At 42.5% G+C, this 13,618-nt stretch overlaps 1 protein-coding gene across 9 annotated transcripts in view; it reads left to right on the top strand.

Annotated features, from left to right (window-relative positions):
• The window catches only part of syne1a (spectrin repeat containing, nuclear envelope 1a), a 178,630-nt gene that overhangs the window by 9,354 nt on the left and 155,658 nt on the right, over nt 1-13,618 (top strand). For 7 of the 9 annotated variants that reach the window (XM_049590342.1, XM_049590336.1, XM_049590338.1 and 4 more), the window contains exons 1-2: nt 4,739-5,340; nt 8,316-8,377. In XM_049590342.1, coding sequence (XP_049446299.1) covers nt 5,196-5,340; nt 8,316-8,377 — 207 coding nt within the window. In that variant the 5' untranslated portion in view covers nt 4,739-5,195. Of the gene's footprint in view, nt 1-4,737; nt 5,341-8,315; nt 8,378-13,618 lie in introns of those variants that run through there. The other 2 variants (XM_049590334.1, XM_049590339.1) reach the window with 2 other exon arrangements.

The raw sequence follows: 13,618 nt of genomic DNA, 5'->3' as shown, positions 1-13,618 counted from the left end.
GAGGCTGAATGGGCACGTGAGGGTTGAGTGGACGTGCTGAGGGTGTGATAGAGGGTGTTATTGAGTTTAAGGGCTAAAGTACTCCGGCGGAAGCGCAGAGAAGGGTTTTTTTAAATTAGGAATTGTTGGGGGTGAAAGAGAAGAGCTGGAATCAGGAAGTGGATAAAGAAGCTGTTGGGAGGAGTAGAGGGGCAAAAAAGCCACCAAAACCTGTTAAATCAATTTGTGTGTCAGCTTGGTGGTTTAGAAATGTGTGTGTACATGTGCTGTGTGTGTGTGTGTGTGTGTGTGTGTGTGTGTGTGTGTGTGTGTGTGTGTGTATGTTTGAGTATGGAGCAATTACAGGTTACCTCTCTAGTACACAACAGAGGCATCCATTTAGTGCCTGATAGCTTTACCAGGCATGCTCCATTAATGTTTTACTGCAAAAGAAGATGCATTAGAGAAACTAACAGGCTCCTGTATATAGCAGCATGGTCTCAACACTGCCACTGTGACTCTCACTAGAGCTGTTCATGCTTCTGTAGTACTGTTCTTTGAATTTAAATGTCCACCAGCTTGAATAATATTAAGATAATATAATTAAATTAATGCATTACTAAATTAATACTTGACAGCAGAGTGTGTAACCTTGCACAGTATGTGTGGAGCGCCTGTCTGTATCTGAGCGACTGTAATCACTGCTGGTGAGTTGTGGAGTCATTAATAGATTAAGAGAGATCAGAGATGCTCAAGTGCAGAGCAGGGTCATCCGGGAGGCTGCATTTTAAAAGCTGAGCTTATGCTGAGCTTGTTCATTTTTCCTTTCCTGATATGTCCTGTGTTGTCTCTACTGTACTTCTGCTGACTTATAAAGAGAACTTCACATGCTTAGAGCTTGCCCACTAGGTGGCGCTGTGTCTCTTTACACTCCTCATAAGGCTCAATAAGAAGTCTTGGCTGCTCAGAAAGAAAACCCAAATATCCTTGGGGTGAATAGATTACGATATGAGCAGAAGCAGCGTTATTCCACCCTCCAGGAGGCCGTTTGTTTTTCCTTTAATGGCTGAAAAGAGGCTGTTCCTCCTCTCCTCAGGAAGCCTCGCACCCCGCAGACATACCTGTGTGAGCGCCGGGCGCTGACCCACGTCCAACCTCCACAACCTCAGAGAGGGATCTGGTGTTTTGTAGGGCTGCCAGGGGCGCCATTAGGGATCCAGACCAGCTGAGGTTCAGTCTGTTTTAACCCTCCAACCAACCCCCACCCCCCCTTTCTCTCATGAAACACTCCTGAGATCTGCAGCCTAAAGGAGTCTGTGGGTTTATTCTTGCACATACAGTAGACGAGAAAATGATTCTGTCTCCATTCAGCTTATTTTGCTGCGTGTGTGTGTATGTGTGTGTATGCACCTGCTCACCCTGTATTTCTCTGAACTCCCATGGTGAAGCCTAATAAGTCCCATGAATCCTCACCATCTTGTTTTGATTTTGTCCCGGGGTTGTTTTTCTAAACAGTTTAGTTCTCCCGGGAAGTTCAGCGCTCTCACTCTCCGCTGCACGGAGGAAAGATAACTGGAAGAATTCTCAAAAACATACCGACAAAAACAGAAATGTTGCGTCTTAATAGACTATTTGGAGTTCCAGCGTGTCTATAATTGGTCTTCATTTTCTGTTGCTTCCTTGAAAATGTGTTGCATTAAACCAAATTTATTGTCAGGCTAAAAGGATTCTCATTGACGGGTTCAGCACCTTGGATAGTTCCTTCACACTTCTGAATTGAAGTGTGGCTCTTCAGGAATGATTTATCAGACACCAAAACATCTTTAATTTGCCAGAGAGATTGTTATGGATAGAAAAAAAGGCGTGTGAGCTCATCAGTCAATGTGGTCTGTTCCATTATTTACATCATTGATATTGTGTGGGCAAACAGCAGTATGTAAAGAACAATAGATATTTGTCTTTTTGTCTCGCTGTAGTTTGCTATAGTATTATTGAGTCAGGACTGTGAGTGTGTGCAGTGTGAACGTCTCACTGGATTCTGCTTTCCACTGCCGTAAAATTATGTTTTTATAGTCTAGGGCGTGCAAGTAAAGGCAATGTATATGTAAATATGAAAAACAGGACTGCATGAATATTTCTTTGAACTCTTACTCCCAGTCTATCTATAATACCTGTCCACGCACACTCAGGCACATACACAGCAATCACACTGTATACACAGACAGGTGAAATGGACACTGGATTCAAAGACAGGTCCGTGGAATAGGCTCGTGATGGCACTGATGGCCAGTTTCAGGGCTGTTAAAGGGAGGAGTGTCAGCAGTGTGATTATCAGCAGACTGATAGCGGATGACAGCTGCCATTGGTTATTGATGACTTTCATAATTAAAATCCCTTATGGGGGAACCCAAAGAACAAAAGGGAAAATCACACAAATGATGAATGGTCCTTTCATCTTTAAGGCTGATATAAGACCCACCAGGCTATTCTGCATGAATATTGCTTTCCTGAAAACTCTCTGAATATGGTTTCAAAGAAGAGCCCAGTGTTTTTAATATTGCCAGAGCCTGTGTGTGTGTGTGTGTGTGTGTGTGTGTGTGTGTGTGTGTGTGTGTGTGTGTGTGTGTGTGCGTGTGTGTGTGTTAGGGAACATGAGGGGCAAAATATGAGGAAAATAGACTGAATATGAGAGAGCACAGGTTAGACAGAAACAGATAGAAATCAGACAGTGAAAAAGAGGAGAGGTCACTGTACTGCAACGCCAGTATTTGCTGCTATAATTTTACCGCAGCAGTGGAGGGGGATGGAGTAATTTTGGCTCCATAACACAGGCTTGCTTCTGATTCAGTTCCTGGTATCAACTCCAGTAACCCTTGCGGTTGGAGAGTGTCTCTTTAGATACTGAATTCAGAGTAGCTGGATGAACAATACTACCATTGTCTGCAATGCTGTTCGTTTTCCGCCTGGTTTGATGCTGATGTTTTACAAGGAGTGTTACCACTGTTATACAGATCACACATTCAGAATGAACAGAGGTTATAACACTATTAGCTATGTGCTAATAGTGTTATATGAGTTTATATGAGTATAAACTTTGGAGGAGGGGGTTAATGAAATATGTGTACAAAAGTCAGACTTTTGCACGTAAAATAATTTGGCAATTAGCCACTAGCTTGCTTTAACACTGGCCATAAATGATAGAGATCACTAAGCTGTTACTTCCAGTTTTCAAGTGATTTGCCAAGCTCGTTGTAGATTTGTGATATATGCCAGTTTCCTTTAGCACAGGGGTCTTAAACGTTTTTCAGACCAAGGACCCCTTTGTTAGAGATGGATATATATTGTATAAAATTGAATTGGACTCATTCTAATAAATTCTCTGAATATGTTTGGGTCTTCTCTCATTTGATTTTGCCTGTTGCTGTTAAGTCAGCAGCAGTTGTAGCATGGCCAGGTGTGTTAACCACACCCTCTGCACTTTCACTAGTGGTTTCAGAGGTGAATGGTATGTGAGTCTTGGGCCCAGAAAGTTACAAAACGATCCATTGTGGCTCACAAGAATGTCCATACACTTGACATACCAATAATAATATAGCTAACTGGCCAATTAGTACAACACGGTGATTAGTGTTAGCTAGCTCACGTGATTGCACAAGGATTCATGGGTAACTTTTAATGTATCATTAATGTTGTGTGCTGTAAACTAAATAGTTTTTTTTTAAATAAGCCAGTTTATATTTGCTAATAACATGTTGATTCATGTTAATGTGTATTTTCAGACACATATTACTTTTAGGAAAAATAGCCCCCTTGCATTAACTCTGATGATCCCTGAGGGGTCACGGACACCCGGGTGAAGACCCAGACTTAAGCATATCTGGCACACTTTCAAAGTAGCGTACTGCATGTGGTCAAACTGTCCAGTTTCAGTAGTGCTCAACTGCTGGTGACTGACATTGAGAGTGAGTCACAAAGCTATCGCTAAGTTTAAATGTCCATATCTGAGGAAGAGTAATAATAATCAATGTTGATGTATGGACTGTTGGGGATTTTTGGGGTAATGCATGCTTTGAAGCATTTGGGTCAGCGCCACTCTTAACATTGTTTTTTATTTTCTGGACTTGCCTATATTGTCTTCAGACACTTTAAACTCTGATCTTGCTTAGTATTACCTTCTGTATGCCATCTAAATGTGTCTTTGGATATTGTATTCACCTCTATTGTATACTGTTCAATACAGTATTCCCTCCCTGGGAGAAAACAAACAAGACAGATATACTGTACGCGACTGTGGTTCAGATGAAAGCTGATCCCTTTTGAAGACGTTACAGTAGCAGATCAGACAGGACGACTGCCAGTGATACTCTGCTCCCCTGCAGGCTCTATAGAGTAGAAAGCTGCAAGCCTCAGAGCACCGCATGGTATCTGTGTGGATGAGACAGAGAGAGGAGGGGTATTAGAGTGCCAGGAACACATAGGGAATTCCTGCACGTCTCTCCTGATGTGTGTGTGTGTGTGTGTGTGTGTACGATGCTGTCAGAGTAGAGCTCACACTTCCTGCTCTCCTAACCTGCTAAACGGTCCCCTTCAACCCACCCACCACTCAGTTCTCCCTCTCCACATCAGTACAGGGCTGCTGTGACATCATTCATTCCCACGCACTCTGATTGGCTGGCCAGTGGAGGGAAGTGGATTGTTCCCGCAGCCTACAGTGAGAAATTAAGAGAGAGAGAGAGAAGGGAGAGAACGTGGGAGGGAAAGACAGAGGTAGAGAGTATGTGAGAGGGAAAGAGAGAGGGAGAGGGACTAAGCAAGAAAGATTGATGCTGAGGCAAGCCGACACTGCACTGCTCTCACTGACACACATACACACACACTCACACACACACACACACACACACACACACACAAACAGTCTCACGCATACACTCACATCACACTCCCAAGCTGCTTAACAGGCAGGAAAAACACTGAGTCTGACTGAGTCTGCAGCCCGTTACTGCAGGACAGGACAGAGGACAGCAAGACGAGAGGCGAACAGGAGGGTGAAACCTTCCTCCCTGCTTTGACTCAGAGCAACAGTTTGACCGCTGTCATCTCGGAAGGTTCAGCGCTCAAGGGAGCTCCTTAACGACACCTCCTCAAAATAAGAGAGGGAGAAGCAGCAAGGGCAGGAGCAAGGGCAAGTGTAGCCTCTCTCCCGGAGGTTGCCGTGAATGTCATCTCAACGTCCCCATGAAAACAGGCGGGAACCGAGGCGTAGTCTGGGGTACAAGATGGCACGGCGGGCAGGGGGCGAAGGCTCCCCAAAAAAGAACACATCCCTCAACCTGGTGGCTGGGTTCTTCCACTACCTCCGCGGTAAGTGGGACAGTGTGTGCATGAATGTGTGTCCCCTATCGAGATGGAGAGCGTGAGGAAAAAGAAGGCAAATACACAGTGTGTGTGTATTTTGCATGTTTGCAGGGTATGCCGTGATATTTAACGTGGCACTGCAGTATGGACTGTATCTTCCTACCGTATGTGAGACTGTGCATTTTGCAGTGTGATTTCCTCTCTGAAGTGGTTCCTGCAGATATTTTTTTTTGGGCTGTGGACACAGTGTGTGTTAAGCAAAATAGGCAGAAATTTGAAGGGGGCGTTTCCACTTTGGCAGAGAGTGTGTGTGTCTGTGTGCAGGGAGGTCGCTGAGCTCTGAGCCTGCAGCAGGTGAAGCAAGCATACCCAGCAGACAAGCACCAGCTCACTGCATGTGTCACAGCACAGCGGGCAGGCTGTCAAAATGTTTGATTTCTTATCTCTCTGTTTGACCCTGTGGCGGTCCGCCTGTCTGCTCATCTGTATTTGGATACCATGCATTCAGCCTTCTGTCTGACTGTCTCACTGTCTGATAGATTAGATTAGATTCTAAGAGACATTACCATAATGTTTCTTTGGATTTGTTTCCTGTCACGTTAGCCATCCTATAGGGAAATGAGCAGAGAATGCATCAGAATGGTTGCTTTACACTTCATCTATAGGCAGAGCCTCTGAGACAACTAGCTAGATTTGATGATATTTCATTAAGGTCATCTTCACTGTGGGGGGTCAGAGTGAGAACTCAGGGACTGCAGATGAGACTAATGATGATACAGGCCAACACGAGCTGAGAAGGTAATCAAGTGTGTTAAAACGCTGCTGCGAGGCATGGTTACTAAGGACGGCTGTTTCCCTTTGTGGTATTGAAAGAATGTGAATGTGTGTGTGCTTAAGTGTGTGTGCGCAGAGTTCAAAGTCACCTCGTCCCTGAGACTGAGAGGCTGGCACCACGCTCGTGCAGACATGTTCTCCGTCACACATGTTCCTGCTCCAGGATGTGGGGGGCTAAATCTTTCTCATTCTCCTCCAATATTACCGCCCATCAATATTTGATTACTCCTGGACCCAATCAAAAGATTAATTCATAGAACGGGAACCTGCTCAGTGGCACGTATGACTTTGCGTGAATGTATCTGCATTATGTATGAACAGCTCCCCCCACCTCCCACCTCTCTGATGCACACACACCCCTCGCTGTTCATGTCTGCCCACAGTACCTAGTGACACACTAACCAACTTGAGTGTAATCAAGCCGTCAGCATATTTCATTAAGGTAGAGGGAAGCACTGTGTCAGACGTCCTCTCTCGCTGATAACATGCTTATCTCAAGGATATTGCTCTGTAGCGTAGACGGGACAGAAAAAAAACATTGCCACATGTGCCAGTCACTGTACATGATTGGATCCTTAGAAGTCTCAGGCAGACCATACATCTGGTGTGTGTACATTATAATGGGGTTCATGTGACAGCTGCACATGAATTTGTCGATTACAGATGTAACTGTCGCAGAAGTCCCAATTGTTGTTGCACTGGCTGCAAGCAACAATGAATTTTGCTGTCAATAGGGAATCAGGAAGGAGAGATTACAGCCGTAATGCAGTAGTTGGTTCTAAAAATCCTGCAGAACATACAGTTCTTGCCTCTATGCTGTGTGAGTGTGTGTATGTTAGGGATGGGAACTGACAATATTTTGTTGATACCAATGGCATTATTAGCTCTGCTTATTGGTCTGATTCTCCATCAATTCCATTATTAGATCCTGATGAATATTCTGATGGAAAAAGTAGATGAAATGCAACTCATAATTATCTCAGAGTGTGAAGATAGTGTAGATGAAAAGAGAAAATATTTGCACAGCATTCATTTTAATTTATTTTTCCATAGGCAAAGAAAAAAATCTAAGTCTTAAGTGCTAAGTCTGCCTGTGTGGCACTAGTGTTATTATATATTAATGTCTATACCGTAGGATATTTACCAACAGTAATAGATGGGCTGCTCAGTTGAGAAGCCGTGGCATTTTTGTGTAGAGTGTCAATACATGTCATTCCTGGAATCGAAGCCCATGTTGTGTAGCTAAATGTCTCAGCATACTGCTGTTGTTTCCACTGTTACTGTGGCAGCACTGTAGTCATCTTTTTTATGAAATGAAGCCATGCTTTGGGCCGTTAACTTCTTGTTGCAAGTGTCCAGCAGCGAAAGTGTGGCGTCATTGTTTTGCACTGCACAACATGCTGACATCCAAAAAAGAGGAATTGATACACTTGGAGGCATAGGATTCAGATGGATCAGACATTTAGAACTGGTTCTCAACTGGAGCCAGCTCTTGACCTGACCCTAGTATATGTACTGTTATGTTTGCTTGTGCACATGTGAGTGACAGACCTTGATTTATGTCTTGTCCTCATTTAAGTTAAGTGGCTTTTTAGGGGACATCGTCTGCAGACATCTATGCTATTGATTGTGCCTTTGCTAAATGGGCTTTATCACTGCAGCCACCACAAACAATGTCCTTCCTCATATAGAGGTAAATCAGTACATTTAGAGTAAGGTTGGCTTTCTGTTTGTGAGACTGATTGCATGCTTGAACTGTGGTCAGAAATGCAAAAACCCTCTTATAGATCATGGCAGAGGTACATGTCATGGTATAGAAGAAGAACCACTGGCCTTCTATCATCTAAAGGGCATTTTTGAGAGCAGGATTTTCTGTCTGCAGTAAGAGGAGTCCAGCTAGAGAAAACGTCATCTTTAAATGTCAAATGCCTTTTCTTACCATATCAGTGTTAGGTATGATGTGGTGTGACTGCGTTCAGACACATCAGACGGACAGTAGTAATATCAAAGTTAATTAGAGTCGCCATCCAGCTCTGCAAACCCAATCATCTCTCAAAACAATAGACAATGAGAAGATTGTGTTTTAATCGCCTCTTTGTTTATTATTGCATGTGACTGATAGTGACGCTCTGGGCTCTGATTTACAGATGAGCAGGAGGCTGTGCAGAAAAGGACATTCACGAAATGGATCAATTCCCACTTGGCAAAGGTAAGAGAGTCTGGTTGATTCCCACTGCTGCTGCCAGCATTGTGTTTTCCCTTTACACAAACGCTGGTGCTGGTGGATTGAAAACTTATCCATCTCACTGCTTTTCCACTTCCAATCACTCTGCTCCTCTACACTCTGTCCGCTGTGCTCTCTGTGACTTTTGCTCCATTTCCAAAACGCTGTGGAGCTGGTCATGGGACTGACTGTGCCAGCTAAGACCACACACACACATTCATTCTTACTCGCATGCCTTTCATGTTCCTTTTTATTCCTCCAATCTCATATAGCTCGTAGCAAGGATTTACTCGCACTCTAATTATCGCTTTCACGTTACAGCATTTAATACACTGTATATCTTTTTTCCTGCAAGCTACTGTCAATAATTTAAGTCTTAGTAACCTGTAAGCTCTTTATCTCAATATGGGCCAATTTAGATTGTTCAGGATAAGAGTTTTTAGTTAAAGACTGCCCTTCATTTGCCTTCTTAATGAGCTTGGACACCCGTATATCTGTCCCTTAAATGCTGAATTACACTTGATGCTGCTGCGTGCTGAGGGTCTATTGTATGGGTGTAATTATTGCATTATACTGCATTAGCCTCCTCAGTTTAACTCATTACTGCTTGAATATTGTGTCAGGAATGGGTGGACAAGGTAAATATGGCACAGTGCAACACAATTAAGTGCTATTTCAATCTGCAACGCTCCTTTCAAGGTTTCCTATTTGATTACGACAGCTGTGGAGGCCTTGAACCTCGGTGACGTGGAGCAGAAAATTCATTTGAAAAGCACTCTGGAGGGAATAAGCCTTGACGTAATATTAAATATCATGTCTCAGGACCGTGCCAGCAGAAAATTACACACAGCCCAACACTTAAATGCCTTGAATTTTTAATAACGTTTAGGTAAGCACATAGTTTATTTATTAAGTCATTTTGACGCAACAAAGTAGAGCTGCAGTTCTTTTGCTATTTCGTGGTCTCTGAAAATGTTGACATTTGAGTGATTCAGGAAAGACAATGAGAATTTTGAGGAATAACAAGGAGAGGAAACCCCAAAACTTCTGAATTAAATATATAGTATAAAGAAACAGTTAAACATTTTCGGAAATGTACTTATTTGCCGTTGTGCCAAGAGTTAGATGAGAAGATTAATACTTCTTGCAGATCTGAATTGTAACTATGTAGATGGATCCAGCAGTTAAGCTTAGCGGAAAGTCTGAAATCAGTCCTCGGAATGCCTACTAAGTTACAAATTATCATGAAATCATTTTAAGACCTAAGTGTAAAAACAACAATTAGCTGTTTAACAGGAGGTTATGACCTGAACTATTTCCTGGCCGGCAGGAAGTAAATTCTTCACCTTTCGTTATGTGTCAGCTACTTCAAACCGGGAAATAGTCCAGCACAGAACATTCTGGAAACCACGACATGTCAGTTTTGCAGTTTTAATGTGACGTAAGCTTTTAAATTACTGGTAGGTGGATATTGTTACCTTCAGATTGAGCTAGGCCAGCTTGTTCCCTCTGTTTAGGCTAAGCTAAGCTAACAGTCTGCTGGTTCCAGCTGCATATTAAGCCTACAGACCTGAGAGCGGCATTGCCCTACTCATTGAACTATTAGCCGGAAAACAGATTATTATCCAAATGTCTGTCTAACTTACTATCATGCTCATTTTTCAGGTTCACGCTTGTATTTGAATTTTCTACTCAAACACGTCTGAATGCTTAAATGTTCATACTGTCTGTGCTGCAACACCTGTATTCAACCTCTATCTGAGACACTCTGTCTGTCTCTTTAAGCCCCCCTCCTAAAAAAAGCCCAATCTGCTCTGATTGGTCAGCATTCCCAGGTCTTCTGTATCTCAGTGACTCTGCAATGTTATTGCAGCTGGGGAATGATTGAAACAGAGTAAACTGGCACTTTCTACCATGAAAAATAATATAAAATCATCTAAGCCAAAATCTGTACAACCCGACATGTTTCAGCAGGAATAAGATCTGAAACAGAGGAGAAAATTACAAAATCGGCAACCAAGATTACATGTGTGCCGATGTAAGTATGTAGCTATATGTAGCAGGGTAGGCTATGTAATGTAAATACTTGGATTAGGGTTCCTGGAGCAGATGACTGGATAAAGAAATCCGTCAAGAGCTGGCGTCATCTTGTTTCAAAAGTAGAAAAAACAATTGGAAACAGAGTATTCAGAACGGACCGAAGCCTGAGGTTTTTGCTCACAGGGATTACTTCACCTATGTTCACCTTATTTTTTGGCCAAGTTTTATATAAACATCCAACATTGTAACAATATATATGCGAAAGTCGCTAGCTCTGAGAGTTTCACTGGGGGGTGAGGAGGGGCATCTAGGCATTGGTTTGATAGAGGAAAGTTTACCACAGTTAGTTTATACATACTAACCACATTGTTTTGATAGAAAGCTGATTAAATGTTGGCAAAGTATCCTTTTAAAGTGCAATAACATAGTGTCTGATGTACCAATTGTCCTAAAACTGAAGCCCAGTTCTTGATACAAAAACACCAATAAACTGGTTTGTGAGAGAGCCACAACATGTCATTTGAATTTCCTTTTAAATGCACTTTAATTAACCGATTCAACTAATCAATAAATGAGTGATATTATCACACAGGTCCTTCGGAAAAGAGATAACATTATTTGTTCCCCACGCCTCTTTCTCTACCTTGTTGATCAAATTAGTTGCTCTCCTCCTCCTCGACCATCATGAGACTGCTTACCCTTTCACCTGATGTCTGACGTTGCCATAGCGACACTGATTGGCCTATATTTGTCTTCAAAAATGTCTTGGTCGTCATGGCAGCTTGGTAAATGTTCGGAGAGCTTTGTGGTGAGTAGGGAGTAAAAGTTAATTCAGCAAGTTTCTTGAAGATCTCATTCTACAATCTATATGAGATAAAATGGCATCCTATGGGCTCTTCTCACATCTATAAATACTCAAAGAACCATCTAAAGAGACACATTAGGTGAAAAAAAATGTGTGAGAGAGACAGACAGCCGGATAGGGAGAGGAAAGAAGCTTTAACAGTTGGTTTAGCTTTGCTCTCAGAAGGATAGATCATGCCCTTGGCTATGCAGATGATTAGGCCACTCCAGTTATCACAGGTCTTTAATTCAGCGCCTAAAGGTATGTGATTAATCGTTAGGTGAGTTGAGACATGGCATGAGGCTTTCCTTTCACTATCACTCCCCTCCCCCTTACTTTTCCACTCCACAGGTACAACAAAAGAAGTCTTATGAGCTCTGACAAAGAGTTTCTATGAGGGGACGTACTGGAGCTGGTAATTTATACAGAAGATTAATGACTCTCATTACTTGGAGTAGTTCACCAGATTAAGTCACTAGTGATAGACCAAAGGTATAAACTGTAAGACAGCAGCAGGGCAGCACTTTTTGCAGGTTGTTTCTTCCATTTAAAAAGAGGGTAATGCTGTTTAGACCCTTCAGTTATATATGATAGTGTATATTGCTTGAATTTTGCTCACAGGCGTAGAATTTTGGTTCCCATTTATGAGGCTTGTTGTTGCACAGATGCACTCCGCACTGCAGTGGAGTGACAAGGGGGGGATTCAGTGAGCGGGCCCCAAGTTTCCATTTTGACAAATCCTTTCTGAGAAGGTTAAAGCTTAATTACTAAGTGACCGGTGTGAGTGGTGGAGGTCTCATAGTCGCTCAGGCGTTTTCCAGGCAAACAGTTTGAGTACAGTAATCAGTGAACCAAGTGTTCTTGGAGATTACAGCAGCAGTAAAGTGAAGCTCCCAGCTCCTCTCTTAGTCTTTACTCCCCTGCTCCCCCATCTTTCTTTAGTGGGGGAAGAGGGGGATTGAGTGGATGACATACTCTGTGCACACTAAAATTCAAACCCAGCACATCATGGTTCATGGTATGTCCTGCAGTCAACTTTGCAGCAAGGATGTTTTCCATATTTTTTTACTTTTACAACCTGCCAACTGCTCTTGTGGCCTCTTAGTTTTCCTTAACACAAAATTTGGTACAGACATTCATGGCTTCCAGAGGATGAATCTTAATTCTCATTCCTGCGAAAGTTGTTCAGTGACAAAAATGAAATTACCCAGATAACCGATGCTGCTTCCACATCATTGTTCCAATAGAGCAGGCACACCAGACACTTCCGACCTCTGACCGGCTGCATGCCTCAGTACCTGTTGGTGCATGTTAGTCCCTGTGTAAGTGCATGCCACTGGCTAGCTAATCAGTGCCGCTCTGTACTGCGCCCATATGGCAGTTACAGCTGATAACGCTGTCCTGGCCCACAGCATCATCACTAATGTGTGGCACCCATCTTCTAGTTCCCCCCGCTCTGTTAGCATGTTTAGCTGCTAGCCACTGGCTCTTCCATCGTAAGCTGAATCAGATGCTGAATCATAGATATGCTCTAAATGTTGTTTACAGCTCCTTTAAAGATCCCCTGACTTTTATTGATTGAGTTTGACATTTATGGTTTTGAATGATTGTTCTCCACAGTTATTGGATGGGTTGCCATGAAATGCAGTACAGATATTTATGCTCCTACCATGACGAATTGTAATAACTTTGGTGTTTCTCTGACTTTTCAGCGGCAGGTCAAAATTTCAATTTGTCCAACCTTTTTGTGTATGACTAAATACCTGCAGAAAACAAGTAACATTCCCATCAGCCTCATCTTTGGGTGTGTTTAGTGCAAATTAGCAAAGGTTAGCATGCTCACACACTAAACAATGTACTAAATAAAGTAAAACATGTACCTGCTAAACATGTTAGCATAGTCATTGTGAGCATTTTAGCACACTGATATTTAGCTTGAAGCACTGCTCTGCCCAAGTACAGGCTAGCAGAACTGCTGCAATGATTGTAGACTAGTTGTTTTGTTCTCCAGGATAAAACTATAAATGGAAAAAAATATAAATGCCTCACAGTGGTTGAATTAATTAGAGGTGTTTGTTAGCCATGTAGTGAGATTTTTTTTTTTTTTTTTTAAGTTTTACCGATATTGTCAATCAAATGTGTAGGTGTCAAGTGCCTTAGCATGCAAAATGTGACTCAAATTAACATGTACAAAAACATTACCAAAAAATCTCACAAAACAACCACAAGGAAACACAAAACCTACAAAGACATGGCAGTCTTACTCCTGTGGAAGAGACTTAGTGGGGCCTTTTGAATATCTGTGCCCAGGGGCCCACTGTCTGATAATCCACCCATGTATA

The sequence above is a fragment of the Epinephelus fuscoguttatus genome, linkage group LG11 (assembly GCF_011397635.1).
Source record: "Epinephelus fuscoguttatus linkage group LG11, E.fuscoguttatus.final_Chr_v1".
Taxonomy (NCBI): domain Eukaryota; kingdom Metazoa; phylum Chordata; class Actinopteri; order Perciformes; family Serranidae; genus Epinephelus; species Epinephelus fuscoguttatus.
The sequence above is the reverse complement of the archived record's forward strand: the minus strand, read 5'-3'. Positions and strand labels throughout refer to the sequence as shown.